General features: G+C 39.2%; 6 protein-coding genes across 10 annotated transcripts in view; 4 read left to right on the forward strand and 2 right to left on the reverse strand.

Annotated features, from left to right (window-relative positions):
* Nucleotides 1-9: 9 nt before the first annotated feature.
* LOC135162797 (minor histocompatibility antigen H13) lies at nt 10-3354 on the reverse strand. The gene is made up of 5 exons (XM_064121657.1): nt 3049-3354; nt 2413-2523; nt 2262-2344; nt 1957-2131; nt 10-1852 (listed from the first exon to the last, which is right to left on the reverse strand). The coding sequence occupies exons 1-5, from the start codon at nt 3238-3240 to the stop codon at nt 1277-1279; spliced, it is 1137 nt and encodes a 378-aa protein (XP_063977727.1). The 5' UTR covers nt 3241-3354; the 3' UTR covers nt 10-1276.
* A 60-nt stretch (nt 3355-3414) lies between these two features.
* App-bp1 (beta-Amyloid precursor protein binding protein 1) lies at nt 3415-6219 on the forward strand. Of its 2 annotated transcripts, none has more exons than XM_064121649.1 (5): nt 3415-3564; nt 3796-3893; nt 3994-4158; nt 4329-5141; nt 5357-6219. In XM_064121649.1, the coding sequence occupies exons 2-5, from the start codon at nt 3826-3828 to the stop codon at nt 5925-5927; spliced, it is 1617 nt and encodes a 538-aa protein (XP_063977719.1). In that variant the 5' UTR covers nt 3415-3564; nt 3796-3825; the 3' UTR covers nt 5928-6219. The 2 variants fall into 2 exon arrangements, with proteins under 2 accessions (XP_063977719.1, XP_063977718.1); XM_064121648.1 differs by lacking the exon at nt 3415-3564 and adding an exon at nt 3614-3681.
* A 132-nt stretch (nt 6220-6351) lies between these two features.
* Nucleotides 6352-7993, reverse strand: Smd1 (Small ribonucleoprotein particle protein SmD1). Of its 2 annotated transcripts, none has more exons than XM_064121666.1 (4): nt 7926-7993; nt 7057-7133; nt 6752-6857; nt 6352-6685 (listed from the first exon to the last, which is right to left on the reverse strand). In XM_064121666.1, the coding sequence occupies exons 2-4, from the start codon at nt 7124-7126 to the stop codon at nt 6511-6513; spliced, it is 351 nt and encodes a 116-aa protein (XP_063977736.1). In that variant the 5' UTR covers nt 7127-7133; nt 7926-7993; the 3' UTR covers nt 6352-6510. The 2 variants fall into 2 exon arrangements, with proteins under 2 accessions (XP_063977736.1, XP_063977735.1); XM_064121665.1 differs by lacking the exon at nt 7926-7993 and adding an exon at nt 7314-7452.
* Nucleotides 7674-10082, forward strand: LOC135162796 (uncharacterized). The gene is made up of 4 exons (XM_064121656.1): nt 7674-7815; nt 7943-8098; nt 8259-8713; nt 8837-10082. The coding sequence occupies exons 1-4, from the start codon at nt 7800-7802 to the stop codon at nt 9509-9511; spliced, it is 1302 nt and encodes a 433-aa protein (XP_063977726.1). The 5' UTR covers nt 7674-7799; the 3' UTR covers nt 9512-10082.
* Nucleotides 10083-10672: 590 nt separating this feature from the next.
* LOC135162281 (neurocalcin homolog) overlaps nt 10673-26092 on the forward strand; it is a 54891-nt gene continuing 39471 nt past the window's right edge. The window contains exon 1 of the mRNA XM_064120543.1: nt 10673-10832. The gene's annotated coding sequence lies outside the window, so the exon portion shown is untranslated. The remainder of the gene's footprint in view (nt 10833-26092) is intronic.
* Nucleotides 10839-26092, forward strand: part of LOC135162282 (neuronal calcium sensor 2) — a 46877-nt gene continuing 31623 nt past the window's right edge. Inside the window, exons 1-2 of one of the 3 annotated variants that reach the window (XM_064120544.1) lie at nt 10839-11562; nt 21192-21220. The gene's annotated coding sequence lies outside the window, so the exon portion shown is untranslated. Of the gene's footprint in view, nt 11563-13366; nt 13666-21191; nt 21221-26092 lie in introns of those variants that run through there. The other 2 variants (XM_064120546.1, XM_064120547.1) reach the window with 2 other exon arrangements.

A 26092-nucleotide genomic window follows, 5' to 3' on the forward strand; every position in this document is an offset into this window, starting at 1 on the left:
TGTAAACAATTTTTCCACAGACAAAAATCCTGTATTTCGCATAAATCGGATCAGTTGAATCACAGATGAAATTTTCATTGATCGTAATTTACAGTCGACGACATGAATTCATTTATGAGTCTTATCTCAGCGTCGTCATCAGGAAGATTGATTTCATTGTATTTTTCGTATCATTAATGCATTATCATTGTGCGATACTCTTAATTCGGAAAAACGTTCCCCTCTCGATTATAAAATTGGAATGACTACAATGAAATTTTAACGATGTTCACATTTGGCGTATCCATAAAAAACAATTATCTAGATAAATTCGACGATTGTCGAGGGTGCTGGTGAGATGACTTGAATAAAATCTTGATACAGATTCGGGAGCGATAGTTGTCGATGTATAATAGAACTTGAAAAATCTCAGATGAGTGCGATCGTTGAATCAGGAATATTCCAATCCTGGTAACACGAAGTCTGAGAAAAAATTAGACGATTTTTCGTTTGAAAAAATATTCCTGTCTCAATGATATTACCCTTCATGACGAGTGCCATGCCGTGAAAAACTTGATATGAATAGAAGGGAAATCACTCTTGAAATTATTTGCACAGAAGTAATAGAAGTCATACGAACTCTTGAGAGTTTTTTTTTCAATTAAATGAAATGTTTATCTTTATTCACTCGTCTAATATTTTTCATGGTAAAATTCTCGACTCGAGAATTTGGAAAATTTAATTCGGAAATAATGGGTTCTACATAGATTTCAACAACTTCTGTCCAAATGAGCAGAGTATTTTCTTAAATCCCCTCAATGTACCTTTAGACAAGTGCCATATTATGCCCATGATGTAAACATTCACATGAATACAAAAAAATCTTGTCAAAGCCCTCAAATGTACTGAAATACATTCTTACCGGATTTTTTTTTTTATGAAATCCCCATTGATGACATTTTGATGAAGAAAAATCTGTCACAGACATTTTAAAAGAATCCCACCAGAATTTTTAGGTTCCAATGAATAATTCTATCTATCAATCATCTGAGAATAAGTAAAAAAAGCAGGATCGCAATGAATTCTATCCAATTTTCCTGACTGATTCCCTCCACACAAAGTAAAAATCCATTGAATCCCCTCCCTGCCTCTTCTATGATACACTTAAGAATTGACAATTCGTCACTCCTCCATTGACATTATGCATCCACCTCAATGAAATATGAATTTACTAAGACTGATGTTCCTCGGCGGATCAAGCGCTCTCGTCCAATTATTTAATTAACCTGCGATATATCTATTTATCCTTCTTGCCGTCAACTTGAGCCTCCGTCTGGGGCTTCGGGCTGGCATTAACAGCTGAGGGATGGTCCTCGTACGTGAAAATCTTCTTGAGATCGCCCTTGACAAGGGCTATCAGCAGAGGAGTGCCTATGCAGGCTGGCACCAGGTACAGAAGGGCTGGCTGTGCATGATTGAATACGAACATCACCAGCATCGTTGCTATGAGGCCCATGAAGTAGGCGAAGAAGGTCGTGTAGAAGTACGTGTAGGATTTTCGCCCCAAGCTGTGGTCGAACCTCAGCAGCAGAGCAATGAAGATGCCTGGGACGACTATGTCTCCCAGCCCGAGCATAGCAAACTTCGTGGCCTTGAGACCCACCTCGATGAGATCCTGGGGGAATACCAGCTTTATCGGGGCCTCGAAAGATTTGGCCACTGTTACCATGACGTCTGTACCGAACACCCAGAAGATGTCGTAGATGAAGAGACCTCCGAGGAGGATACAACCTGTTACTATGTTGTTCAGATGCAGAAGCTCTACTGCATTTATTGCGAAGGCTATTGCAAACAGGTTGTTGGCGACCCAGTGCTAAAAGAGGGGTTAATGAATCATTTTATTTTTTTTTGAAAGGATAAAATAATTTTTTGACAACAGTTCTTTGATTGTTTTCCTCATGCAGAGATTTTGTTTACCTTTTGGAGGAGATACCACACTCCGATCAACGAACAGCAGATCAGACATACGATATCGTGGAGATTGAATGAGTAATTTATGATATATTCGGTCTCGTCACCCTCGCCTGAAGTGAATTCTATCTGATACGGGGTTTTTGGAATTGCCGCAGGTACCAGTGATGATATAATTGGGCTGCAAATGTATAGCATTCTTGATAAATCGTTCAACTGAATGAAAACGCGTTGAGAGAAAAACCTAGACCTATCGCTGAGAATTTTAATAGAAATAGTTTTGTGATTTGTCGGACAAGAAATTTGCATACCTCGTAAGATGACAGAGGGCCAGAACCCCCAGGAAAAAGAAGTAACCGGTCAGGAGTAGGTTGATGTACTCCTTCGAGAATATCTGCAATAACCCATCGTTCAGTATATCTGATAATCCTAGATCATGATAATAACCTCAACAATACTCACTTGAAAAATTAGGTACAGCCCGAAGAGAGCACAACTGGAAATTAGAGGAAACATTGCTGCATCCCGGTGGGACATGGTCTCTGGTTTCTCCCCACTCGTCTCAAATTTTTGCTAAACCAAATAATTTCTGATTGTTAGGACAAATAACTGATGGGGAATTCCTGTGTCTTCATAAATGAGTGGAGTTACGTTACTAATAAATTAAGAAAATTCTTTTCCGATGGATTGCCCTAGTTTTTTCTCGCATGTTTTTATGGACTATTACTGTCAATTGAAATACGATGAAAATTCTGAATATTAGTTCCTGTCGTCTAATGCTCCATTCGTCGCTTCTAAAGACTCGAATTGATGGTCAGTCTTTTTGCATCTCTCGTGAAAATATATCTAAAAGAACTGAATAATTTACACTTGAAGAATTCAGGCAACTTGAACCCCCAAAGCTTCTAATCCAAAGCAAAAAGGGTAACACGAGGGTTCGCCTATCCCCAAAAAACTACGAATAACCATTGAAAAACTACAATCAACTTAGTCCCCCTGAAAATCTGCAAAGCAATTGGAAAAAATCCCAATCACAACGTCCAAAGCCATTCCATATGGAAAAACTTCCATTGTTGTTCAACACTGGTAATATCTAACCTGCTGTTCCTTCTGATGTTTAACCGATCGAAAGCTCCCGAGGAAAATCGGCAGGATAGCCATCACCACGAGACTTCCGTACGCCAGAACCATCCCCTCTGGTGACTCTGGACCCTGGCTCGATGTCTTGTTGACATTTTCAACAATACTATCGTTAACATCTGACACAGCCTGATTCACCGCACCTTCCATCTTGGTATCACCTCTGTCGACTGCCCACGCTGATGTGTGTGTCTTCTCCAGGGAGTGTACGTATCGCTGTCGGGCTTGTGCCTCGACGAGACGAGAAATCCACTTGTCCTATCGTAACACGTATGCTTGGGGCACGTGGATTTTGTATACGTCTACAAGAGAATTTTGACCACAAGAGGGAGGTAATACGTGAGTGCGGAGAGAATTCGCCCCTCGAGCGACTGATGATATTGAAGGAAATTCGATTTGAGTTTATTCACTCTGTTTTGCAACATAATTTTGTCATTGCAGTTAATTTGTCAAAACGTTTTGTTTATTCGTCTTGTGAGTTTTTTTTACGCTATGTTGGACCTTTCATTACGATTTTCTAGATCAAGACTTAATTTACCAGTTATTTTCGTTGTTGAGAATTTCCGAAAAATAGGATTCGTTCTTTAAATGGTCATGGACTGTCAATGCAGTTGAATTATTGTCTTTAGAATTTATTCTCAATTTGTTTTGATTGGCATTCTGGGTGCTTGGTGCAGATTTGTGATTTCGATCCCTAATTTTTAGGAATTTGAGAGCCCGGAGAAAAGAGGACTGATGGCCTCACCGGGACCCAAATCCCCGGAGCAGTCTGAGAAGACTCGAAAATATGACAGACAATTGAGGTAAATGAGAACAAGGAGTCGATTCTGAGAATTCAACAGTGATTTTTGAGTGATTTGGAGACACGATTTTGGAGACAATTGAGAGTTGAAAATTTTGCAGGTTATGGGGGGACCATGGACAGGTAGCGTTGGAGGGAGCCCACATTTGTCTCATCAATGCCACTGGACTGGGGACTGAAATCCTGAAGAGCTTGGTTTTACCTGGAATTGGTGCTTTCACAATTGTGGATGGGAAGAAAATAAGTCAGGAGGACATTGGAGCCAAGTAATGATTTATTTTTTCAAGAATCAGTGGAGGAGCTGGAGGCTCATTCACTGCTGTTTGTGAATGTATTTTGGCATTTTTCATAAATTTTATATAGGTTTTAACATCTCCATTCATTGCCATTTCCCTACAAGAAATTAACGTGGAATTCTGTCAACGATTGTCTTCAGTTTTTTCCTAGATGCCGACAGTATCGGGAAATCTCGAGCCCAGGTGGCGACTCAGCTCCTCCTGGAGCTGAATCAAGACGTTCGAGGTGACTACATCGACGAGGGTCCAGACCAGATCCTCTACAACAGTCCTGACTTCTTCAACAGCTTCACAGTGGTGGTGGCAACAGCCCTTGCCGAAAAATCCCTGATTCTCCTGTCCAGAAAGCTCTTCGACCTAAACATTCCTCTGATCGCCTGCCAGAGCATAGGGTTTATCGCTTACATGAGGGTTCAGACACGTGAGCACACGATAATAGAAACTCATCCTGACAATGAACGCCCTGATCTCCGCCTGGACAAGCCCTTCGAAGGTCTCAAACAACACATGGACATGATCGACATGGAGAAACTGGACCTGAAGGACCACTCTCACACACCCTACGTCGTTGTTCTGTACAAGTACCTGGAGAAGTGGATGAAGGAGAATGGGAGTCCACCTAGAAATTATAGGGAGAAGAGGGAGCTGAGGGAAATGATTAAACAGGGAATTCGAAGAGATGAGCATGACAATCCCCTGGACGAGGAGAACTTCGAGGAGGCAATGAGGGCTGTGAATACCAGCATAGGAACTACGACTGTTTCCAAGAATGTCCTGGATGTACTGAATGATGAGAGATGTGTCAATCTTACTGCTAAAAGCTCCTCTTTTTGGATTATTGCCAGAGCGATCAGGGATTTCATGGAAAACGAAGGTTCTGGATTACTTCCCGTCACTGGTGCTCTTCCTGACATGACTGCTGATACCGAGAAATACATCGCACTTTCACAAATGTGAGGTTTTGTATGATTAGATATTTTTTTATTCTTTAGAGGTGTCTGATTAGTCGATAGATTGATTTGAGTAGTCAACTAGACGCACCAAGATTCAGATTTAAGATTTTGTTTTAGTAAAATTTCACTTTTTCCACATATAGTCACGCCCTGGCTGCCACTCAAGCTATTCTCATTGAATTTCCGAATCTCATTCAACAAAAAATAATTCACAGATACCATAAACAAGCAATGAGTGATGTCGAGGCGGTCTGGCGCCACACAATTCGCCTTCTCCGACAGCTGGGACGTTCCTCAGACTCAATCCTCGAGAAAGAAGTCAAGTTATTCTGCCGTTATGCTTCGGACATCCACGTGGAGCGTGGCACATCGATAGCAGACGAGTACGACCCAAAAACTATAAACGCCAATGATATCGCCGAGAGCCTGGAGAATACCGAGAGCATGATGCTGTACTACGTAGTTCTGAGGGGGCTTCAGAAGTTCCAGTCAGAGTATAACTCTTATCCTGGGGAATTTGACGATCATGTGGAGCCAGATATTGTCAAATTGAAAGCTTGCATTTCCAAATTACTGGGGGAGTGGGGATGTGGGCCACTGGCCAAGGACGATTACGTTCACGAGTTCTGCCGGTTCGGTGGTGCTGAGTTACACTCAGTGTCAGCATTTCTCGGAGGTCTAGTTGCTCAGGAGACCATTAAATTTATTACTTCACAGTACAAACCGATTCACAATACGTTTATCCACGATGCTGTCACTTCTAATTCGGCGACTTTCTTTTTCTGAAGTTTCTCGAGAGAGGGAGGAGATAATCAATTATTAAATATTATTTTTATATTCTTAGATCAGAATAATTTCCGGGAATTGGAGTTTTGCGTGAATGGAAATAGATTTTTCTAGTTACTTTAGGAATGAAAAGAAAAAATTTGGAATTTCGATTGGGAAGAAACTAATGATTTATGGAAACGTGCAAGTGTGGACAGGTATATTAATAGGGAGATGACGTGTATTTTTCTTCGACAGAATAAAGTTATCTCCTTTCATCGGTAGTTAAGGAGCTATTGACGTTTGAAAACAATTCTAGTCATTATTTAACCCGCATTCCTCCCCTGACGTGAACCTTTCAACGAAGATATCTTTTCCACATATTCAACTTGTAAAGTCATCTGACCGATAGAAATATGCCCACATAATAAATTACAAAAACAGCTCAGAAAATTCGAAAAGTTTATTTTCTTGCCTCCAGTTTAATCCTAATTACGTCATTACGTTTCTGTAATATAACTTAAACCAATGTGAAAAATGGAAATTTGTCACTCTCCGTGATATTGAAGAAAGATGATCATTTCCTCGGTGACTATGGCCGTAATTATCGTCGGCCCCGTCCTCTGCCACGTCCTCCGCGGCCTCCACGTGCCCCACGACCTCCACGTCCTCGTCCGCGAGCAGCACCTCTTGCTGCCTCCTTCTTCTTGGCTTTGGCTTTTGGTGTATCGTCTATGAGGAGCGTCTCCAGGGGTAGTGAATCCGGTAGAATGTAATACCTAGTTGATATAGATTGATCCATTTTAATAATTGGTTCAGGTTATAGTTTTTTAGTGGAATTGTACCTTATGTTGTTGCCACGCAGGCTAAGAGTGTCTAGTTGTACTGGATCACGATTTTTTATCGTCATTTTTACGGTTTTCAGATGAGTATTCATCGCGACGTCAACTCCTGTGGAATTTGGAGAGAAAAAGAGGAGAATCAGCAACCATTATGTATTTGTCATATTCTTCACATTATTTTAAGGAATATGATACGTGCTTTGAACACATGGAACCCTTGTTTTGTTATCTTCTCACCCTTCTCCAATAATTTAAATATTCATTTATTCGTGCGTACCACAGAACAATTAGAGGTTAAGTTTACACACCTGTGATTGTCCCATGCACCTGAGTACCATTTTTTAATTCAATCGTCACAGTCTCATGACTGAGTTTCATCAGAAACCTGAAACACAAAATTCATCACTAAATTAATGAATTTCGTCGTGAAGGTTGAAAAAAGCGGACTATTTGAGGTTAAAGCGTCCCGGCCGCAACCCATCGTTTGTTTACACCTCACACTCAAGTCGAAGGAAAAGTTAAGTAATAATTAAAATATATTTGGCGGTGTAATCCAATTATTTACCTCACTAGCTTCATTTTATTTCAGCAAATTTGAAAACAACGAGATCGTTTTAGAATTGACGCAAACACACCGAAACACACTTATACTTTTTAGCGTGTGTTGGAGCCAGTTCTTTAGTGTGAGCCCGAGGGGGGAGAAGAACCCGGGAAAACAGTCGATGACTATTTGAATCAAGTAAAAGCTTCAATTTTATGTGATATTCAATTATAACCGTTTCGCAATTATTTCATTTTTTTCTGCAATTTTTAATCGGTATCTCAAGTTACACGCAAAAAATGACCTTGAAAAATGACTACATTCACGTCCGGTAAACCTACTACACGGAAATCCTAAACAAAGAATGAAGAATCAGTTAATCTAACCTAACTCCTAACAAGAGAAGTCGTTCTGCTTTGTGAATGAATCAATTGTTCCACTGTAAGAACATTTATTCAAGATAACATTCCATTTTCTTACTGTAAAATATTGTCCCGAAGTGTGCCTGCCATGCCAAAACGTAGGGGTAAGCGAACAATAAATTTAAAAGCTTAATTATGTCATTACAAAGAAATTGAGATGTTTATTACGATTAATTAATTGATCCCTTCATGGATTCTGTTATTGTTTATCTACCTTCTGATTTCAATTAGCTTCTACAAGACGAACGACAGCGAAAAAGAGAAAAACGTTGACTGAAGTGCCTGAAGATCCAACACCTCCTGAATTGATCAACTATCTCAATGATGATTGTTTGGGAAGGATTTTCAAGTTTCTCCCCATTGTTGACAGACTAACCATTGACACAGGTAATCATGTACTAATCAATAAAGGGAAAATTACTTAATTAACTCTGGAAAATACCTGGCTTGAGCATTCCAATACAAGCAATATAAATTAATGTTGCAGATCCAATAGATTTTTTTTTGTAGATTTTATGGATATTGATATTAATTTATTTACGTGAAGTTTGTAAGCGATGGAGAGACGTCTCCTACCTCGCCTGGGAGGACACAAAGGCCCTGAATTTCACAGCCTCCTGCCGGAGATCAACAGATCTGTACAAACTCTCTCCCGAGTTGAGGACGAACCGCATAATCAGCGGGATCCTCAGACGGTCTGGTCACTACCTCAAAAGTCTGCGACTAGGGTATCCCTGCAATTTTGAAATCCTTCCCTTTGTCGAAAGATACTGTGATAACTTGACAAGATTGGAGGTCAACTTCTACGACAACAAGAATTTGCCAAAGTACTTCCCTCGAATGGAGAAGTTGAAATATTACCAGATGGGAGCGCTTCAGTTTTTTCCTAGAGAAGCCCTCCAGTTTCTGCCATCCGAAAGTTTGACTGAAATTCATCTCTGGACGTATACGCAAGAAACTTTGGGTTGTGGGTTCGGGTCACTGCCTCGAATCGCTCCGAATGTAAGTATTATTTTTTAATTATCTTGTATTGAGACGGTATTCAGTGATAATAAATTGCTGAACATGATTTAGAAGCATTAATGGACCTGTCTCCTATATCTTGACCCATATTTCCCCTTTTAGACATTCGAGAACATGAGGAAGCTCTCAGCAATTAGCCTCCACGGTTTCGACCTGAAGCCCGACATGATGGACGTAATCTGCCAGAAGAAAAATCTCCAATTCCTCTCCCTCAAGTGCTCACGCCTTCGGGCCGGCCTCACCTGTCTAACAAAACTGAAAACCCTCAAGTCCCTGGACCTCACCGCTGTCGAGGGGGTGACTGATGACTTCTTGGGGGATCTCTCAGAAAACTGCGTGAACCTGGGGCACCTCAATCTCACTCTCTGCGGCGAAATCACAGATCAAGGGATCGCCCCTCTGAGTAAGCTACCCCGACTCGAACGACTCGTGTTGAATCGCGTGGATTCAGTGACTGATGCCCCCCTCAGTGGTTTGTATACGTTGAAGAAGTTGGAGTGCCTTCTGTGCAAGAAAGTAAAGGACGAGGGGATCATTGCACTCCTGAAAAATGCCCAACGATTGGAGTACTTGAATCTAGTTTTCTCTGGGGTGACTCGGAGAGTTCTCGATGAGGCTCATAATATAGCCCACTGGAGAGCTGATAAGTTTGGGCTGGTGCTCATAATCAATGACCATTCTCAGATGGAAGGTGACCGATGTGACGATTATCCCTGCCTCGCTGTCAACTTCGCGGAGGGGAAGCATGTGTGCCTGGAGTTCTCGCTCTGTCCATAGAGACGACCTTGCATTATGTGGGAACGAGTGGGATTGTGGGAGGGGGATACTGTGCCGTTATGACTGAATAAGTTTATTTTTTTTTTAGAAGAAGACCAAAACGATATTTTTTATGTTCATGAAACGGGGTCAGAAGAGGAGGATTGAATATCTTTTTTAAAGGTTTCATATAAACATTATGAAAAATAGGGCGGAGCACCTGATTTATCGAGTCTATTGTTATGTTCAGTTTTGTCGTATGTTTTTGTACTTGAAAATGTCTGGTATAAAATAATTCATAGAGAACATCGAAGGGATTTAGTTTCTTTTTCTAAAATTGTCTCGTTTTTTTCATTCTATAGTTTTGCGATTAACGCTAACAAATTATATCTATTAACGAAATCAATAGAACAGATTGCAGAGATAACTGAAGATTTATTGTTTTTTTTGCGAATTCAAATGGCTTTTCTATGAAATTTGTTCGTATGTGTTGTTCTATTTCCGCATATTCATGAAAGACTGGGTCGAAACCTGAAACCAACTGTTTTTTTTTCTTTGTAATACTTATCAATAAAACGTTATTTTTAATACATTTTGTTAGGATCATAAATGTTTTATTATGGCAGCCCCGCATATCTTCAGCTAATAATTTCACCTTCTCTATATTTAAAAAAAAAAAAAATTTGAACAAACACAATGTGATTCGTTGAGTATAACAACGGAAATTAAATTTGAAAAGGAAGAAAATTATCTTCAATCAGTGTAAGATTGTGATCTATCAATTTGATTAATTCAATGAATTTTTCGACAACAATTTCTCGCTGGACTAGGATTTTCCCTCGGCTCAAAATTCCATTAGGCCGCTGAGAACAAATTATTTATTATAAAAATTTGGAACTGACGATAATTTTTATATTCGCCATAGGATTTCAACCAATTAATTTTTGTTTATATTTTTAACAATACTAAACATTCAATTGATCCCCAACGCGTCCAAAATATTCTGATTCAGATGAACGTTCGTTTAGAATTTATTTCAGATTTTCGTCATCAAAATTAAAATAAAGTTTGTCCTCTTTTAATTATTCCCGTCACATTTCGCACGTTCCCGCCCCTCTTGCCCTTCAAAATGACACCAGTGCCCCCTCCCGCCCCGCCATTTATTTTCCCCCGCTCGCAGCGCGCGGCAGTCGCTCAGCAGCTCGCTCTACCTCGCAGTCCCCGCGTTCGCGGAATGATATTCCAATATGGCAACCGTAGTAACGTCTGCACGAGTCGGTGTGTCGGAAATGTTTTGATTCCGTTGACAAATCGCGACGGCCGGTCGACGTATCGCACATAGGTTAGTAAGATTGAGTAATAGAATCAAAAAAATTTCCCTGTCACTCGGATTGAAGAAAAACATTCCCCTGTTTAACCCCAAATACCGACGCGTCACATTTTCAGTGAGAAACGCGAGACAAAAATTTGGATGAAGACGTGATTGCTGTTGTATTTTTCTGGTATTCGCGGCCGGAATTGAGTGAATAATCGAGTATTTCGTGATTGAGATGGAGCATGAGCCATTGGGGGTTGAGAGAAGATGATTGAGCTCAGGGGGATCCTCACTGGCGTACGATTCTGTGATTTTGTCATCGCGATTTGAAGAATTTTTCCGGCTCTTTGTGGCACAACCGTATCACTTTACCAAATCTTCGACAAGTTGTACTAGTGAAGTAATACAGTTGCGTCACAGACTGACCGGTGACGTATATTTGTCGTCTGGTTTTTCATTAGTCAAGTTATTCAACGCAAAACAGTACATCAGGGTTTAATGGGGAGAAAATACATCAGTTTGGCTGAGTGAAATATCAAAATTTTCTACTGTCGTCAGGGTTTTAGTTTTTATTTATTGTTTGGGTGATTTGTGGATCGAGTGAATGAAATGGGTGATTGTTTATGAGTGACTGGTATGCGAGGTGGGGAGAACGAAGACGAAATATTGAACATCAACAATGGAATTGACTCAACGTGGGACATGTCACTTGATGAAACTACGGACGAGGAGTAGAGCAACCCCTAGGCGTCCACCGGTAAGTCGTCAATCTTATTTCATTATTTATTGTTGGTGGGTATCACTAACCACTAGGGGTATTTAATGCTGGTGTCACAAGGTGGGCTGTTGGAAGGTTCTAACAAAAACCTTGGTATTTTCCTTCAATTTCAAGGGGTTCAGGAGGGATTAAAGTCTTAATTAACTTGCGTTAGTTCGAAATGAGGGAAAACGCCATTTACCCAGATGAATGTCTCGAAAAGGCTGAGGGGAATTGAATTTTCTTTCCTTTTTTGTGAGCTTTAAAATGAGATTTGATTCAGTGAAATCCTATTGTTGAGGTCCAGACTGTAGATGATTTAAGAAGCTGTGGTTTTTCTTTCAAACAAAGTTGATAATGTTTTTTGTCAACTCTCTTTAATTATTTGTTGTCGACGAGTGTTACTAACCATAGGTATTTAGTACTGCTGTCATGGGTTGTCTCGTGTTGGAAAGTCTTACCAAAAACTTGGGAATTTCTCCTCAATGCCAAGGAGTTCAATAGACATTGCAGTTTTAATTAAGTTGAGTTACGTGAAAACTGGAGAAATGGTATTTGCTCGGATGTCAATGCCTTCAGTCGTGCTGAGGGAAACGATATGTTTTTTCATTCCTGAGGTGTCTTTCTAAGTTTCAGAATGAAATTTGAGTCATCAAAGGAGTGCTCTTGCTCCAGGCGATAGAAAAGATCTGAGAAAATCCATTTTCAGTCTTCACCAGGCCAACATCACGGCAATAGGAAAAAAAGAAGGTTTTACTCGTCTGGTTTTGCTGCACTCCAATTTCTCGCTTTCTCCTCCTCCACTATTTAACCAACCACCAATGTACAATGTATAAAATACAATTGTCACGTTATCGGAATTATGGTGGTTGTGTGGGTGGAACAACTCGTTGGAATAATATTTCTCCATTCACGATAGAACTTGAAGTTTTCTATTCTTTCAATTGTGGGATTTTTAAACACTTGTTTAGGTCTGACGTTGTTAAACTAGTGTGCCAAAGGGGGTGGAGGAGATGGGGGTGACGGCACTATCGGGTTTATTTACCATTTCGAGGTAATCGGAAACGTTGAATTGTCGCGTGGCATGTGCTTGGTATCTGAAATGCTCCTGTCTTTCCGGTAATCGGCCTCTCACCACTCATCCGGCATATCCAATGTCATTCGTTAATTGAGGATATTGCGTACGTTATTCTTATCTCCGGCACATTTATGTCGAGTATTGACTGATAGGAAGGCGATAGAAAATTCGAGGAAATTTTAATGAGGGAAGAAATGTTTGTTTTTTTTTCATTTGGGAATATCTTCGGATTGGCTGAGTGAAGCTCACTTAATTTTCTCAGTCTTCAGGATCTTTTTTGCACCTTCAAAATAAGATGTGACTCATTCAAATTGTATAATTTTCTTGGGAGGTGTGGAAGATTTAGGAGGATAAATCTTCGCACTTCCCCATGTCAACTTCGTTGTTCTATCTCCAGATCGATAGAGTGAAAATTAAAGATTTTTCTAATTTTCAAAGTTATTTTTTGATGTGAATGATGAGCCATAACTTCCTCAAATCAAATGGTTTGTTCACGAGACGCTGATAATTCAATGAAGTTCGTTAAATTTTAATTTAATTTTCACTGGTTCGTGCACAGTACAGATGATTAATAATCTAATTTTATTTATTATCCCTGCCTCTGGAGTTTCAAGCGTAAGGACAATATACCATGTCATATCTTGGAAGTACAAGAGCTTCTCAGGCGTGTTTACTCGTACTTGGCACGAATTGAATTTCCACAAGGAGAATAAATTAACGACGTAAGACCACGCGAGCTAACGAGCGCGTCGAGTGATCCTCGCACACCCACATTTTCATCTCCTGTGTATCAGCTGTGTTTGTACATTGTTGAATTTTCGGTTGACGCTTGAAGGGTGAGAATATAGGGAGGGGACTTTTGGACACCAGGTGGTTGATTACGGGTTTTGATTGGAGTGGAGTGATAAATTGGTTTATTCGGGAATTTGATACTTTGTTTTCCTGGCTGACGAAGATAATTTCGAGCGATAAAACTGCGGTTTTGTTATCATAAGGAAATTTTAGTTACTGCGATGGCTTTTCAGGTTAGTTATGAGGATAATTATATTTATTTACACAATAGGGGGGAGCCTGGATAGATGGGCATTAAGTGGAAAATTGACAAATTGAAAATTGATTTTTGATCATTATCTACAAGTTTAATCGAGAATAATTTTTGTCACGTTATGGCATTAGAAGAAGAATTACCCATTACCTTATAATGGAAATTACCGTTGAAATTTTTCTCGGTGGAGATGTCGCCCCAACTTTAGGGGGAGAACGCGTCTGCAAATTTGTTCATCTGAAAAAATTCGGGCGTCACGGGATTGTCATTTGACAGTCTTGAATGCGTCATTTAAAAACGCGAAGGTTCTTTGCCCAACGTCAAGCCACGTTTTTCCCGTTATCATACAAACCTGCCAAAATTCGCCACGCAATTTAAACCGTCTTCACGAAACCTCGTGCTACCGCATGCCAGAATGATTTAAATCGAGCTCCTGAACAAATATAATTAAAGTGGAAAACTTTTAATTATAAATATTCCTTAATAACAGCTTGGTTACTCGTCACTCACAATTACTGTAATGCCAGGAGTGACTCCCCTGGCGCGTGCTGGTATTTTTTATTACAACTAATTAAGATGGAGAGGACGTGTTGGGATCACGCAATGAGTGGAGGCGGCAGGTTGGATTAAAAACTATTATGATAATTTATTCTGCAGGCACGTCTTCAAGAACAATGAAACTTTTCTCTCGACACGAGAATTGAGCTTTTTTTTTCTTGGCTAAAGTGGTAATGTCAGGGCTCGTGGGGGATCTAATGGGGTGACGTTGAGTGGGGGAGAAGCTGGATATCCGTGCAAACATGATATCTGGGAATAACCGACGGATTTAAGGATATTCAAGGTCCTTCTGTCGTTTCGTAGAAATTTGTCACTTATATTGCTTCAGTAAATTTGAAACTAGTTCGTGAACATGCGCACAATGATTATTGTTTTAAATATCCTTTGATTATTTAAAGTAAATAATTGAAATGTGATGGGAAATTAATTGGCTTTAAAATTATTCTGTAAATTTCCTTTGTCGACCGAAGCTTCTATTTTTCAAAAATTTGAATAAAAAAAATTTTATCGCGTATAATCGCAATGTAAATGTCCCAATCTGTGCCCATTATTTTTTCATTCTACAACAATGGCCTTGAAAATCCAATGTCGCATGTTCCCAACACCTCCTCGAGCCTCGAAGGGCCACGAATACTCGTAGAAATAAAATGGAAAAAAAGAAAACGAGAAATGAGGGGATAATAAATGGAGATAGGAAAATCTATGAAACGTGTTATCTTGCCACCGAAATGAAATGTCCCCCTCTACGTCGATGGTATCATCTCGACCTTCGTCCACTTGAGCCGACGGTAAAACGAGAAAACTTTATTCCCATACCATTATGCGACATTTTTCTTTATTCCCTTTCATGGAAAATTGGCTGGGATCGATCGGGTGAAATCGTAGTTTCGGAGTTGTGCCAAAATTTGTGAATGTGTTGGTATGAGAATATATAAAAACCTTGCCGCCTTAATAGAACGGAATCGGCCCCTAACAAACCCTTTGGCCCGGGTCGCGCCTGCGTGCCAAAAGTGCCGCAGTCTGCCAAACATTCGTAATCCCCCCCTCTCCCCCTATCGAGCGCGTGTTCTCCACTTTTTTTGGGGGTTTGTTTTTTGAAGTGTTTGAAAGGCCGAAAAAAAAATCCGAAAAGATTGCGGAACTCGTGAATAATCGAAATTTATTTCTAGAAAAAAAATTCTGATAGTTCCGTAAAGTTCATTAAGAAAATTTTTGGAACGATCGGCATTTGTTTCGTCGAAATCAAAGAACACCCCACAATTGTTATTAAAAAAAATTCTGATTAGATTCTTTCTTAGATTTAGAGATATTGGTCACAAACATTAGGTTTAAATGCTAATCCGAGTGAAGATCCATTCATTAACAGGAATTAATTTATTTAATTAGTACACGAGTACAATTCACGAGGGCCAAATTGTCATGTTGCGATCAGTGCAAAGTGCATCAACAGCAAAATGTTTCGCACAAAGGACCTGACGGTTTAACCGTGCGCCAGTAAAAGTAAAAATGAATCAAGAGTTCAGGCATAATAATAGCACCTGGGTAACAAAAATATTCCCAATCACACTCGGATTTTCTTCACACCGATGTAAATTCACGTAATGCTACTTTTAGTATCCCTCCTATTATAAAGGCTACCAGAGGGCTGTGGCTAATTTTGATTCAACCAAGAGTACTTTATTGTCCGAGAAGTTAATTTATCCATAGAGCTGCTTCATGTGACCTCCCAGCTCGATCAAAGTGAATCAACCAATTACGGTGTGTCTATTCCCCATGAGGTTTCTCAGAACTATCTCTGAATGTCCGTCACGTACTCGACAGCTGGAGAAAGCCGGAAATGCGGGAAAAATGAACAGTAGGCAATTATTGATCTCTATGATTGAACTTTCCTTAATTATTACTCACTCATTCATTGACTCATTAATAGATAATTATCAGTTTCCGAGTCGAAGGGAATAACTAGTTCATCCCGGGACCGGGGTTGAAGAGATTTTTTTAATTAAAAAAATTATTCGACGAGAATTGTTGAATGAAAGAGAATAAATATTTCGGGAATAATTTCCTGAAATTTTGCCCTGATTTTCCGGACTATTTTTCATTAAATTTTTTCTTTTTGCTGTTAATCCTTTGAATCGCTGTGCATCGTCAATCATACGGTCGATCATCACTCGTGTGATTCGATTACCGATGCACATCAGTGTAGTGGATATTTACATCTCGGAGAATCAATTTGTCACTGTCTACTTGACGACCCCCCCCCTCCCCCGCTGAGTTAATTACACTCGGGTAATTGAATTGCAGAGCAAATAAACCCACCGATGATTATTCGTACTCTCTTTTTTTTTGAGTTGTTCGTTACGAGCCAAATTAACCCTGGCTTTGTTATCACTCCGGGTTTAGTGGTGGTATTGCGGCGCTGGAATTGGCGAATGAAAAAGTTCATGAGGTTAATTAGTTGAGGGGATTAAATAATCCGCTACTTCGGTTCATTTTAAAGCTGTGGTTTTTCGAGGTGAGGAGATTATTTTCAGCGATTTGCGAACTTTATCCCGACTGTTTAGCATTTTTGAAGAACTTCCAAAGGGGAAATTATAAATATTTAGGCTGACGTCGTGTGTCACAAATTGGAATGAAAATAATTTTTCGGGCGGAGCTTGTACGGAATTTTCTTGGAGATCGGTGCATCTGGAGAAAAAAAATTGAGGAAAAATCAGATGGAAAGAATTTTCCTCGGAAAATTACAATCGCGAGTCGAGAATAAATTACAATTGTTACCTGAGAAGAATTCCAATTGTTAACGTAAAATTTGTTTTGCAAAAAAAGCTCCTGTTCTCCAATGTTCACTGGTTTGTTAAGTTCTCCTCATTCTTACGAGACAATTTTGTGTCCTTGCGGTTATTCACAGTCGATAAAGTAGAGAGCCCCTCTCCCTTAATAAAGTCAGCACATTTTCGATTTGTTTAGGGCCCCGGAAATATTCTAAAATCGATTTTTTTGTTTTTCACGTTTTTCTCGGCTCCTGGGTCTCCTACAGCCAAAAGCCTCTCTGTGGTAATGCCTTACCGACAGGTACGTCCACCATCGTAGTTCATGCGCCACCGCTACGAAATTTTGCGGTTGTAGCCGCTCCTAATCTTTGACAAGATCCATGAAAAATTTTAACTCTAAAAATATGAAATTTGGGAGAAACCAGGGAATGAATGTCACCAACAAAAATAAAAATTAATGAAGAACTTGTTTATCTGTCGATAACTTTTCGACGGGCCGTCCTACATTAGCTGGTATATTTGTATCAGCGGTGAACGGCTTCAACCCCAGGATAAATCAATTTCTGTCGTATTTTTCGTGGTGTACTTTACCGACCGTGAGATAAATAATCAAACTAATTAACGGAAATCAGGACAAAGTGGATTGATTTTCCAAAGCCACCGGATTTTCATTAATGAAATTAAAATCCCTTGTAATGAGTTTAACAATTTGACGTCGACCCAGAATAGATTTATTTCTGTCTCCCTCACCAATTAATTTCACGCTAATTGCTTCTTTATTCTCGAACATTTTTTTTTTCTGGCCTCTTGTACCGGCTTTCGGGAGTTGACGATGACTTTTTCCTTTTGTTAATTCTGAACTCGTCGATCCGAAAATTTGACGGGGAAGGCCTGCTCCACGAGATTGATCGATAGAGGGGAATTCTTTAGGATAGGGCAGAGGGGTGCACTCTCACGGTAATAATTTTTTTCTCCACATGAAATTGATTTTGACTGCAATGCGGAGGAGAGGGGGGTTCGATCATTTCAGTTTTTTTATATCTGCAGTAAAAAGATATTAACGAACGCCACAACTGTGTAATTTTTCCATAGATCGCTGTCATAAATTGGTGGGAAACGGTTCAACCAAAATAATCTACAAAAAAAATACCCTCTTGTCCTCGTATACCAATTCATCAGAGGGTTGCTCTCATTTTTTAAATTTACAAATATTGTCTGTTGAAAGTAGTCTCTACTTGTAATGAAAATGCGTATAATATCTGGGATGTATTTTATTATCTAATGAGTTGAAAAAAATTCTTTCCTCTTACACTCCCTTTTTAGGGTGGGGTAGAATGGTGAATTCTCACGTGAAATTCTCATTATAATTAGTGAAAACCTATTTTATTCTATTTTTTATTCTCATAATTCATTATTTTTCTGCCCGATAAAATTCGATTCAAAGCCGCAAAAAAGTAATAATAATGTAAAATTAACTTATAGGTTTTCAATCGAGTTGTGCAATTTCTCAATTATTACCCAACTCTTCATTAAAAAAAATTAAATTTTTTTTTATCCCTTCTAGTTTGTCCAATACTTTTCCCGAATTTGTTGTTTATTTATGCCGGTTTCCAGCTGGCAATACTTTCCGGCACCGATGAAAGTGTGTATAATATGTTGAAAGTATTTTATTATCCAATTCCTCGAAAAAAAAAAAAAAACTTTTTCTCTCGCAGATCGACGTTTCAGTACCCTCGACGTGATCCACTGGTAGAGTATACGTGACTGGCAATTGAATTGCGGTGCGAATAAAGTTTGTACGAGCCGCCTGGGGGAGAGGCGGGAATGAATACTAGGATACGGGAATGCGAATATTCTCCGGAGAGTAGCCGTTAGCGTACGAGAGTATTGAGCGTTGCGGATACTCTGGAGTGTAGAAATTATCGAACTCCGAGGGTAGATGATTTTCATCATTACTGGAAGTATTTCGTACGAAAATAATCCCTCACATCCGATTTCCAAGTATTAATCGAAAAAGAACCTTTTTCAGACTAATTGATAATTATTTTTTCCCAATCAACTAAAAATTCATTGCAAAAACACCCCAGGTTAATTTGAGGGGTGAATCCGTTATTCTGACATAAAAAAAAATGAAAACTTCATTGAACAATCCAGTGCTTTTGTCAGGAACAAAAAAAAGTCCCCGAAAAGGTACAAATGGCTGAAATTCCCGAAATTCAAATGGTGTTTGAATACAGATTTCTATGAGAGCAGTAAAATTTCATTGATCTTTCATGACTCCCGAACAATGATAAAAAATTCAATCAAAAATTTAAGAGTCACTTCAGTCCATAATTTCTTCCCATCAAAGTCTCTTAAAAGTTATCATCAAGCCCAGGGAAAACCGCTCGCCAACAGACCCACTTTTATATCCCCATAAAGCCCAGAATATTTTTCAATTTTCCCAAGTACACATTACCCCTCACTTTAATTAAAACGAGGAAAAAAAAAAGTTCTTTCCTTCACTAAAATCCCGCATGTCCATTGAAAATAACATAATTACCATCAACGGTATTATATAAATACAGCTTTAAGTCGCATTGAATTAATGGAGGAGATCAAAGCGCCACCCTGGACTAAGCGCTTTTCATGCTTTGAACATTCGAAGCTTGTTAGTTAAATTAATACGAATGCTGTAATATGCAAATTGAGATGTTGGGGGTTGGGGTAGGGGCTTAGGATGAGTGAAAGAGAAGTGGCAAAGTAGGAGACCACACTCGGATGAGTGTCGTTATGCGAACTGAGACCGGGGAGGCAATCTGGCTCGGGGATGATGTACCAGTTGGTGGGCGTTGAAGCATCAGATGATGGAAGAAAGATGAGGGAATTGGTCCCACCAGTATCAATTTGCATTTTAATCTAATATCCAGCAATAATAATCCAGATTTTTTCTTCCTTTTCGGTCGTCCCTAGTTGTCCTTATCACCGAACTTCCTATCAGTTGCGAAATTAAATGAGAAAAAAGGGGCGGATGGTCAGAAATGTGATGAGGTGGTTGATGAAATAGGGAGAATATTGAGCTGGTGAAGATATTTGTCTTCTTCTTGGAAGACCTCAGCTTGAAGTCTCCGTGAATTGATGTGAACGTCGGGCTGAGCTCAAGTGCTACTAATTTCTAAGTCAAACTTGACTTTGATCTAATCATCATGTAGAGTTGAAGGATCTAAGGATTATGGCGGTATCACCCAGAAGATGTTGTGCCTATGAATGTTAATCCTCGTGGCTCAACGATCCTCGAGGTTATAAAGGTCTCCCTTACTTCCCATCCTCTGGAACATCAAATAAGCCAACAAATTTCATAGCGTCGTAAAAGGTCCAGTCAATATGCAGCCTTGAGCTACAAAGTGACCTGAAGGTGCATATTTATGGTCATCTTCACGTCGTTCCCAACCGCTCACATTTTGTGGCATTTGGAGGGGAGTTATTGTTAGTGCTAAATTTTAAATCATTCCCTTCACGATTATTGATTCGCTGGGTTTGAAAACCTCTTTTCAAATTTGTTCGTCACGTTGTGGAGCTAATCGTCGGGTTTGATACAGTTACACCGAATTCGCGTGCATTTGGGAAGGGCCATTCTCATGGTTTGGAGAATACTTGTGCTGGTACTTCAGGCTCTTCCATTTTCGGGTGAATATCGAACCCGTTTCCGGACGAATTATCAGTGTGTTAAGGGTTGGGAACGTGTGTGCTTGCAGTGTGTTTACCCTGCACGTGCCTCGTGTAATCCGATTGGAAAAGCATTCCCAAGCGTATTGATGAGAGACGCAACAACCCCAGCCTTTGGTTTTTCATTTTAATGAAGAAATATTCGTGCATTAATTTGTTTTTCATCGGTAAGACACGTGTTAATATTCCTCTACAACGAGGGAAAAAACCCTTTCGCTTCGACAATTTTTTAGTAGATGAAAAACCTTTCTCTTCGTAAAACCAACAGTAATTGTCCTGCTTCGGATTCATAATAACATTCTCTTTCCGTAACATTTTTCTTCTCTGTATTTATTCCCAGTTGTGTTTCCAATGATTACACTGGGGGAAAAATGTTCATGGGTATGCATTAAAAACGTTTGCAATTTTAATTCTTCCATTTTCTCATAAATGAATATGTGAAGTTATTTCATGTTGTTTCCTTTATTTATTTCAGATGGAGGCGGACGCAGTGGGCAGTCACACGTGAGTTAAAAATGAAAAATATTTATAAATATTTGAGATATTCCTCTTAAATTCGTTTTGGGAATAGCTGTAAGTTTATTTGCAGGGTTACAGCCCTGCTTTTTGCCTCGCAGTCGTTTGAAAGCCAAGAGGTCCTTTTCCCTTCGATCCGGGGTCCCATTTCTTTTGTAGATATATCGAAAACTAAAATGGATATCGTTCCAATTCCAATTGCATCGTGTCCCTTAGTCGATTTACGATTTTTTTACTGCCTTGAGAATGACTGAAAGTCGATTTCAAAATCTACCCCATCGTTTTTTTTTTATTTCGCTCGCAGCCATTTCAGAGCCAAAGAAAATTTTGTTTGTTATTACATTTATCCGGAGATGATGTATGTGATTTTTATTTGTACGGAAAACCAAAAAAAAAAATCTTACCAAAGGGTGAATATCACATACGGAAATGGCCACTAATTCCAGGGAGAATTCCACTGGTTTAACTACTAGAAATCCATAGCCATGCATAGGGGGTATTATCTGTGTGCATGATATATAACCCACCCTCTGTTGTAAATACGACGTTCACGCTTATGCAAGCATCCGAACAATAACCGAACATCCCTTTTAATTTTATACAGCGTAAACCCACGTCAGGTTCTTTGTGTGAAATTTTTATACTGTGGCCCATTTGTTTTTCACTGAGGTCCCTCCCTAGTTTATTGTCTCGGATTTCTCCGAGTTACATTCCGGAAATTTTTAAAGGGCGATAAAGGGGCTGTAAAGTTATTTCCATACGGACTCTTATTTACATTCGCGGGATATTGTTACTTGGGGATGCTCGGGAGTTCCTATGATACAGCAGTAAGGCTGAATTTCCGCTTCAATGTTTTATACCCCCGAGTCTGCGAGAGTTTATGATGAAGTTAAGGGAGATGGAAAAGATAGAATAGAAATTAAAATGTATTTTTCGGACATTAATGGGAAGTTAACAAGAAAATTTACGTTATGGGTGATATCTTTCAATGAACGATAAGTTTGCTTTGTTGAGAGTTGATTCACTTGATTTAGTTTATTTATTTATCGAGTAGGATCTCATGAGCAGTTCTTGAAGCACGGATGATATCTATTTACAACCGATAATTTTTTTTTGTCTACTGACAATGTGCGTGCGACCCACCCCAACTATCGAAAGAGACCATCACCAGCCTTTTGCCGGGCATATTAAAACCCGGTAAGTTTTTTACAACTACACGCGAGCCACGCATTGCACTCGTGTGTGAATTTTCGCCATGGCACAACAATAACACGCCATCATGACACGCGATAGCGATTAATCCAAAGTAAGATCGATGCACCGAGGAGCCCCTTTGAAAGTCCCGCGCGTAGTCCCAGGTCGCAGGTATCAAGCGCTCCGAATCCTCTTGAAGAAGTTGGGAATCCCTGGGCAATAAAAATTCGAGTGCACATGAATGAGATTACAATGGCCATTTTTTTTTTTGTCCTGGAAGCCATGTACTTACACTTGATAAAACATTAATAACCTTCTTACTTCGCACCACCATATTTCACTATAGATTTTTAACTGCTTTAATCGAGCTATAAATTCTTTGGCGTAATTGTAAAATCGATAGACATGAATGTATAAATTCTCAAGTTTTTTTTCAGTTCTACTTTTATTTCACTCGCGCCAGTTGCTGGTGAGAAAGAATTTATTATTGGAAGAGGGAATGAAGAGTTTGATGGAATGAGGGAATTGAAGGGACAGTGGGAGTTGCATTAGATATGCGCATTGAAATTCTCTCGAACAACATCTCCATCGGCTACGGAAATATCCTGTAAAAACATCTTGAGGTGTGCTAAATGCACTTTATCCGAAGATTCAATTCCCTTTGAACAAATTCAAGAGTAAAGTGTCGCTCAGACGTTTCATTCCCACTGTGGAAACAATTGTAATATTTTTCCTTCATTGGCCATAGCTGGAAAATTCCTGGAATGACAATTCAGAGAGACTTCGGACGGTAGAAAATAATTTGATCAGTTTATTCATTTTTTAAATAATCGCGTGATAAATTCTCAGTGGAAAGCAGTCGGAAAAACGACGTCTTATAAATAATTGACCAGAACAAATTTTTCCCCCTCACTCGAAAGGTTTTTCTACCCTCGATATCCTGGTCCTAAGGATCGTCAAATCTTCACAATACCATGCATCAGCGTTTCAATTGTTGCAAACATCTCATCATTTATCTTCGTTATAAAAAAAACTGCCCAACTGATGGTCAACATTGACTCACCAAGACACTCGGTAAAAACTCGTGTTGCCTCAGGTGCAATTTTCACGTCCCTCCGTTTTTTATCATCGAAACAAAAAAAAAGTAACACATGCAACTGACAAAAAAATAACATGGAATATCAAACAAGTGCAGACGATTTATTATCCCAGTCGTTCATAACCGTATTTCAGACGTACAGGGCACCCTCTCGCTGTTACATTGTTCCCATCGACCGACAAAAACCGTATGATAAAAAAAAAAATCTAACAATACTGAAATGCACTTTGCGTCATGAATACACCTCTTTTACATTATCATCCCTATCTGCACGTCTCCACCCACATCTCCAAATTTACCCAACCGCCAATAAAATAAATCGTGTAGAGATTTTCCCGTTAAAGCACTCGGAGATTATCTCCGGGCTCATCATGGGGGTCTTAATTCTCAACGTATTTAATACTTGCCTAGTTTTTTTTTTGGTGATATCATTCACAGTGTGGATGTGGGGGAGCGTAGAAGGTCCCTCAGATGGGCGGGAAGTCGAGTTGAGTGAAGTGGGAGGGGGTTGGAGAGGGTGGAGGGGTGGCTGAGAGTTCCAGGGGAGTTTGCCCGCGCGAACTGCCAAGAGGATCGATATTACCAGCAGACCCAGCTTTACCCATGTTCAAACTTGCAACCAGCAACTGCTGCCACCAATGTTTTAGTTGTTTTTTTTAATTTTTTTATTTTTCATGTTATGGGTAATTCTCGGTGATCATTAATGGGTTTTAATGGGTATTTTCGTCCGTTTTGGTCTTTAATGGATTATATTTTTATCATTACCCTGAGGGATTTTATTTATTAAACACGATCCCTCAGAGCCCTTTGTTGGGTTTTTGTTTCGAGAGAGGAATTATCGAAAGTTTATCAATAATTGGATTAGCCTTCCGTTGTGAAGGACAATTACTTCCTTAACGATTTTACCAAATGCAAGGAGTACACTCTTTGACTTCAGAAGCTTTCGAAAACATGAATATTCATAGCTCTACCATCTGCGAAGGGCTAGACATCTAGTTTATTTATTCAACATTTGGGATGCTGTGGGCAATTCTCTGTGATCATTAATGGGTTTAAATGGCTGTTCTATTTGTTTTTGTTCCATGATGGATTGTTTTGGTTTTGCTGTTACACGGATGGGTTTTATTTATTGAACACGATCTCCCAGAGTCCTTTGTTTGTTTTTTTTTAGAGAGCAGTCATCAGAGTTTGATCAATAATTGAATTAGTCTTCGTTTGTGAACGATAACTACTTTCGTCACGTTTTTGTACTCTTTGACTTCAGAAACATGGAAAGACATGAATATTTATTACTCTTCGATCTGCGAAGGGCTAGGGATGAAGTTTATTTATTCATCATTCGTTTGAGGCGATCATAAATGGATTTAAATGGTTATTGTATTTCGGTTCGACCTTTGATGGATTGTTTGAGGTGCATTAAATTTGACAGATGGTGAAAGTAATTTTTCTTTTTTGCATTTTCATTTATGAATTGTTTTGATGCTGGCATTGCTTTGAAATATTTTATTAATTAACCACGAATTTTGGAATCATGCGGTCTTATCTTATCACCTTATGACTCATAATGAATTGCTTTGTTTTCCCTATCGCCCTTTTGTTTGTTAAACTTCAATTTTGAGATAGAACCCTCTGCACAATTTTCATCCGGAGAAATTCACCGCAATTTCCCGAAATTAGCATTAGTTTGGTCTCATGTGGGCCACAGCCGTTATGTTTCATGCATTTTTTTATACTGTGGTAGTTTGTGAACAGTCGAAGAGATGAATATTAATGTTTTTTTCAGTCCGTTATGGGTTAGATATCCAGTGGCTTTCAAAACTTTCGCTCCAACAGTCACGCTTCATTCATTTATTTTTATACGCTCGAAGGACACACCGATTGATGATTTATTCTTGTTATTCAATTTGATTTATGTTAATGAATTTCATAGACAAGGTAGTCAGTTGAAAATTGGGGCAATTGAATGCAACCGTCAACAGTTGAATTCCAATGCAAGCCATTACCTACTTGAGATCACCCTGAGACTCCTTATTTATTCCAAACGATTGAGAAACATATTTTATTCATAAGGACAGGAGGATTCAACTACAAAATCGTAAGGTGTATTCCGGTTAAGTGGCCCCGTAGATGCCAGTAGAGCCCTCAGAGTCGAGGTAGTGATGAAAAAAAAAATTTTCTTTTGATCCCCAGGCCGCAGTAGCGATCTTGATTTTTTATTTATTTCGAGATCTCATAAAATTGGCTCGAGAAACTGTAATTGATGATGAGTAGCGTAGAATGCTCTTGATCAACTAATCATTTTCATAGCATCATAAAAGAAATCTAATATTTATCCCAAATTATTTCTAAATGAATGGAAAAATAATCAGTATCTTGATTAATTAAATTATCGCTAATGGACGCCGGAAATATTACTGGAAGTAAATTTAGTGCCAAGCCCTCTTTCACTCTATCTCTCTCTCTCTCTCTATGTATAGAATCATTTTTTTTTCAAAGAATCATGACTTTGTAAAAAAATAAAAGCCATTTCCAAATGCTTTTACCACTGAATTGATTTCTTGGCTTTT

The sequence above is a fragment of the Diachasmimorpha longicaudata genome, chromosome 5, assembly GCF_034640455.1.
Source record: "Diachasmimorpha longicaudata isolate KC_UGA_2023 chromosome 5, iyDiaLong2, whole genome shotgun sequence".
Taxonomy (NCBI): domain Eukaryota; kingdom Metazoa; phylum Arthropoda; class Insecta; order Hymenoptera; family Braconidae; genus Diachasmimorpha; species Diachasmimorpha longicaudata.

Bases quoted from the DNA above. Each gene is read 5' to 3' on its own strand.
- LOC135162797 (XM_064121657.1), bottom strand. From the start codon at position 3,240: ATGGAAGGTGCGGTGAATCAGGCTGTGTCAGATGTTAACGATAGTATT. The intron at 2,524-3,048 runs GTTAGATATTAC...TATTTGGTTTAG, and splicing joins AACATCAGAAGGAACAGCAG to CAAAAATTTGAGACGAGTGG. The intron at 1,853-1,956 runs GTAAACAAAATC...CCCCTCTTTTAG, and splicing joins TGTGGTATCTCCTCCAAAAG to CACTGGGTCGCCAACAACCT.
- LOC135162796 (XM_064121656.1), top strand. The intron at 8,099-8,258 runs GTAATCATGTAC...ATTTACGTGAAG, and splicing joins CAGACTAACCATTGACACAG to TTTGTAAGCGATGGAGAGAC. The intron at 8,714-8,836 runs GTAAGTATTATT...TTCCCCTTTTAG, and splicing joins TGCCTCGAATCGCTCCGAAT to ACATTCGAGAACATGAGGAA.
- App-bp1 (XM_064121648.1), top strand. The intron at 3,894-3,993 runs GTAAATGAGAAC...AAAATTTTGCAG, and splicing joins AAATATGACAGACAATTGAG to GTTATGGGGGGACCATGGAC. The intron at 4,159-4,328 runs GTAATGATTTAT...GATTGTCTTCAG, and splicing joins CAGGAGGACATTGGAGCCAA to TTTTTTCCTAGATGCCGACA.
- Smd1 (XM_064121665.1), bottom strand. The intron at 6,858-7,056 runs GTGTGTAAACTT...CAAATTCCACAG, and splicing joins GGTGCATGGGACAATCACAG to GAGTTGACGTCGCGATGAAT. The intron at 6,686-6,751 runs GTACAATTCCAC...TATATCAACTAG, and splicing joins CTGCGTGGCAACAACATAAG to GTATTACATTCTACCGGATT.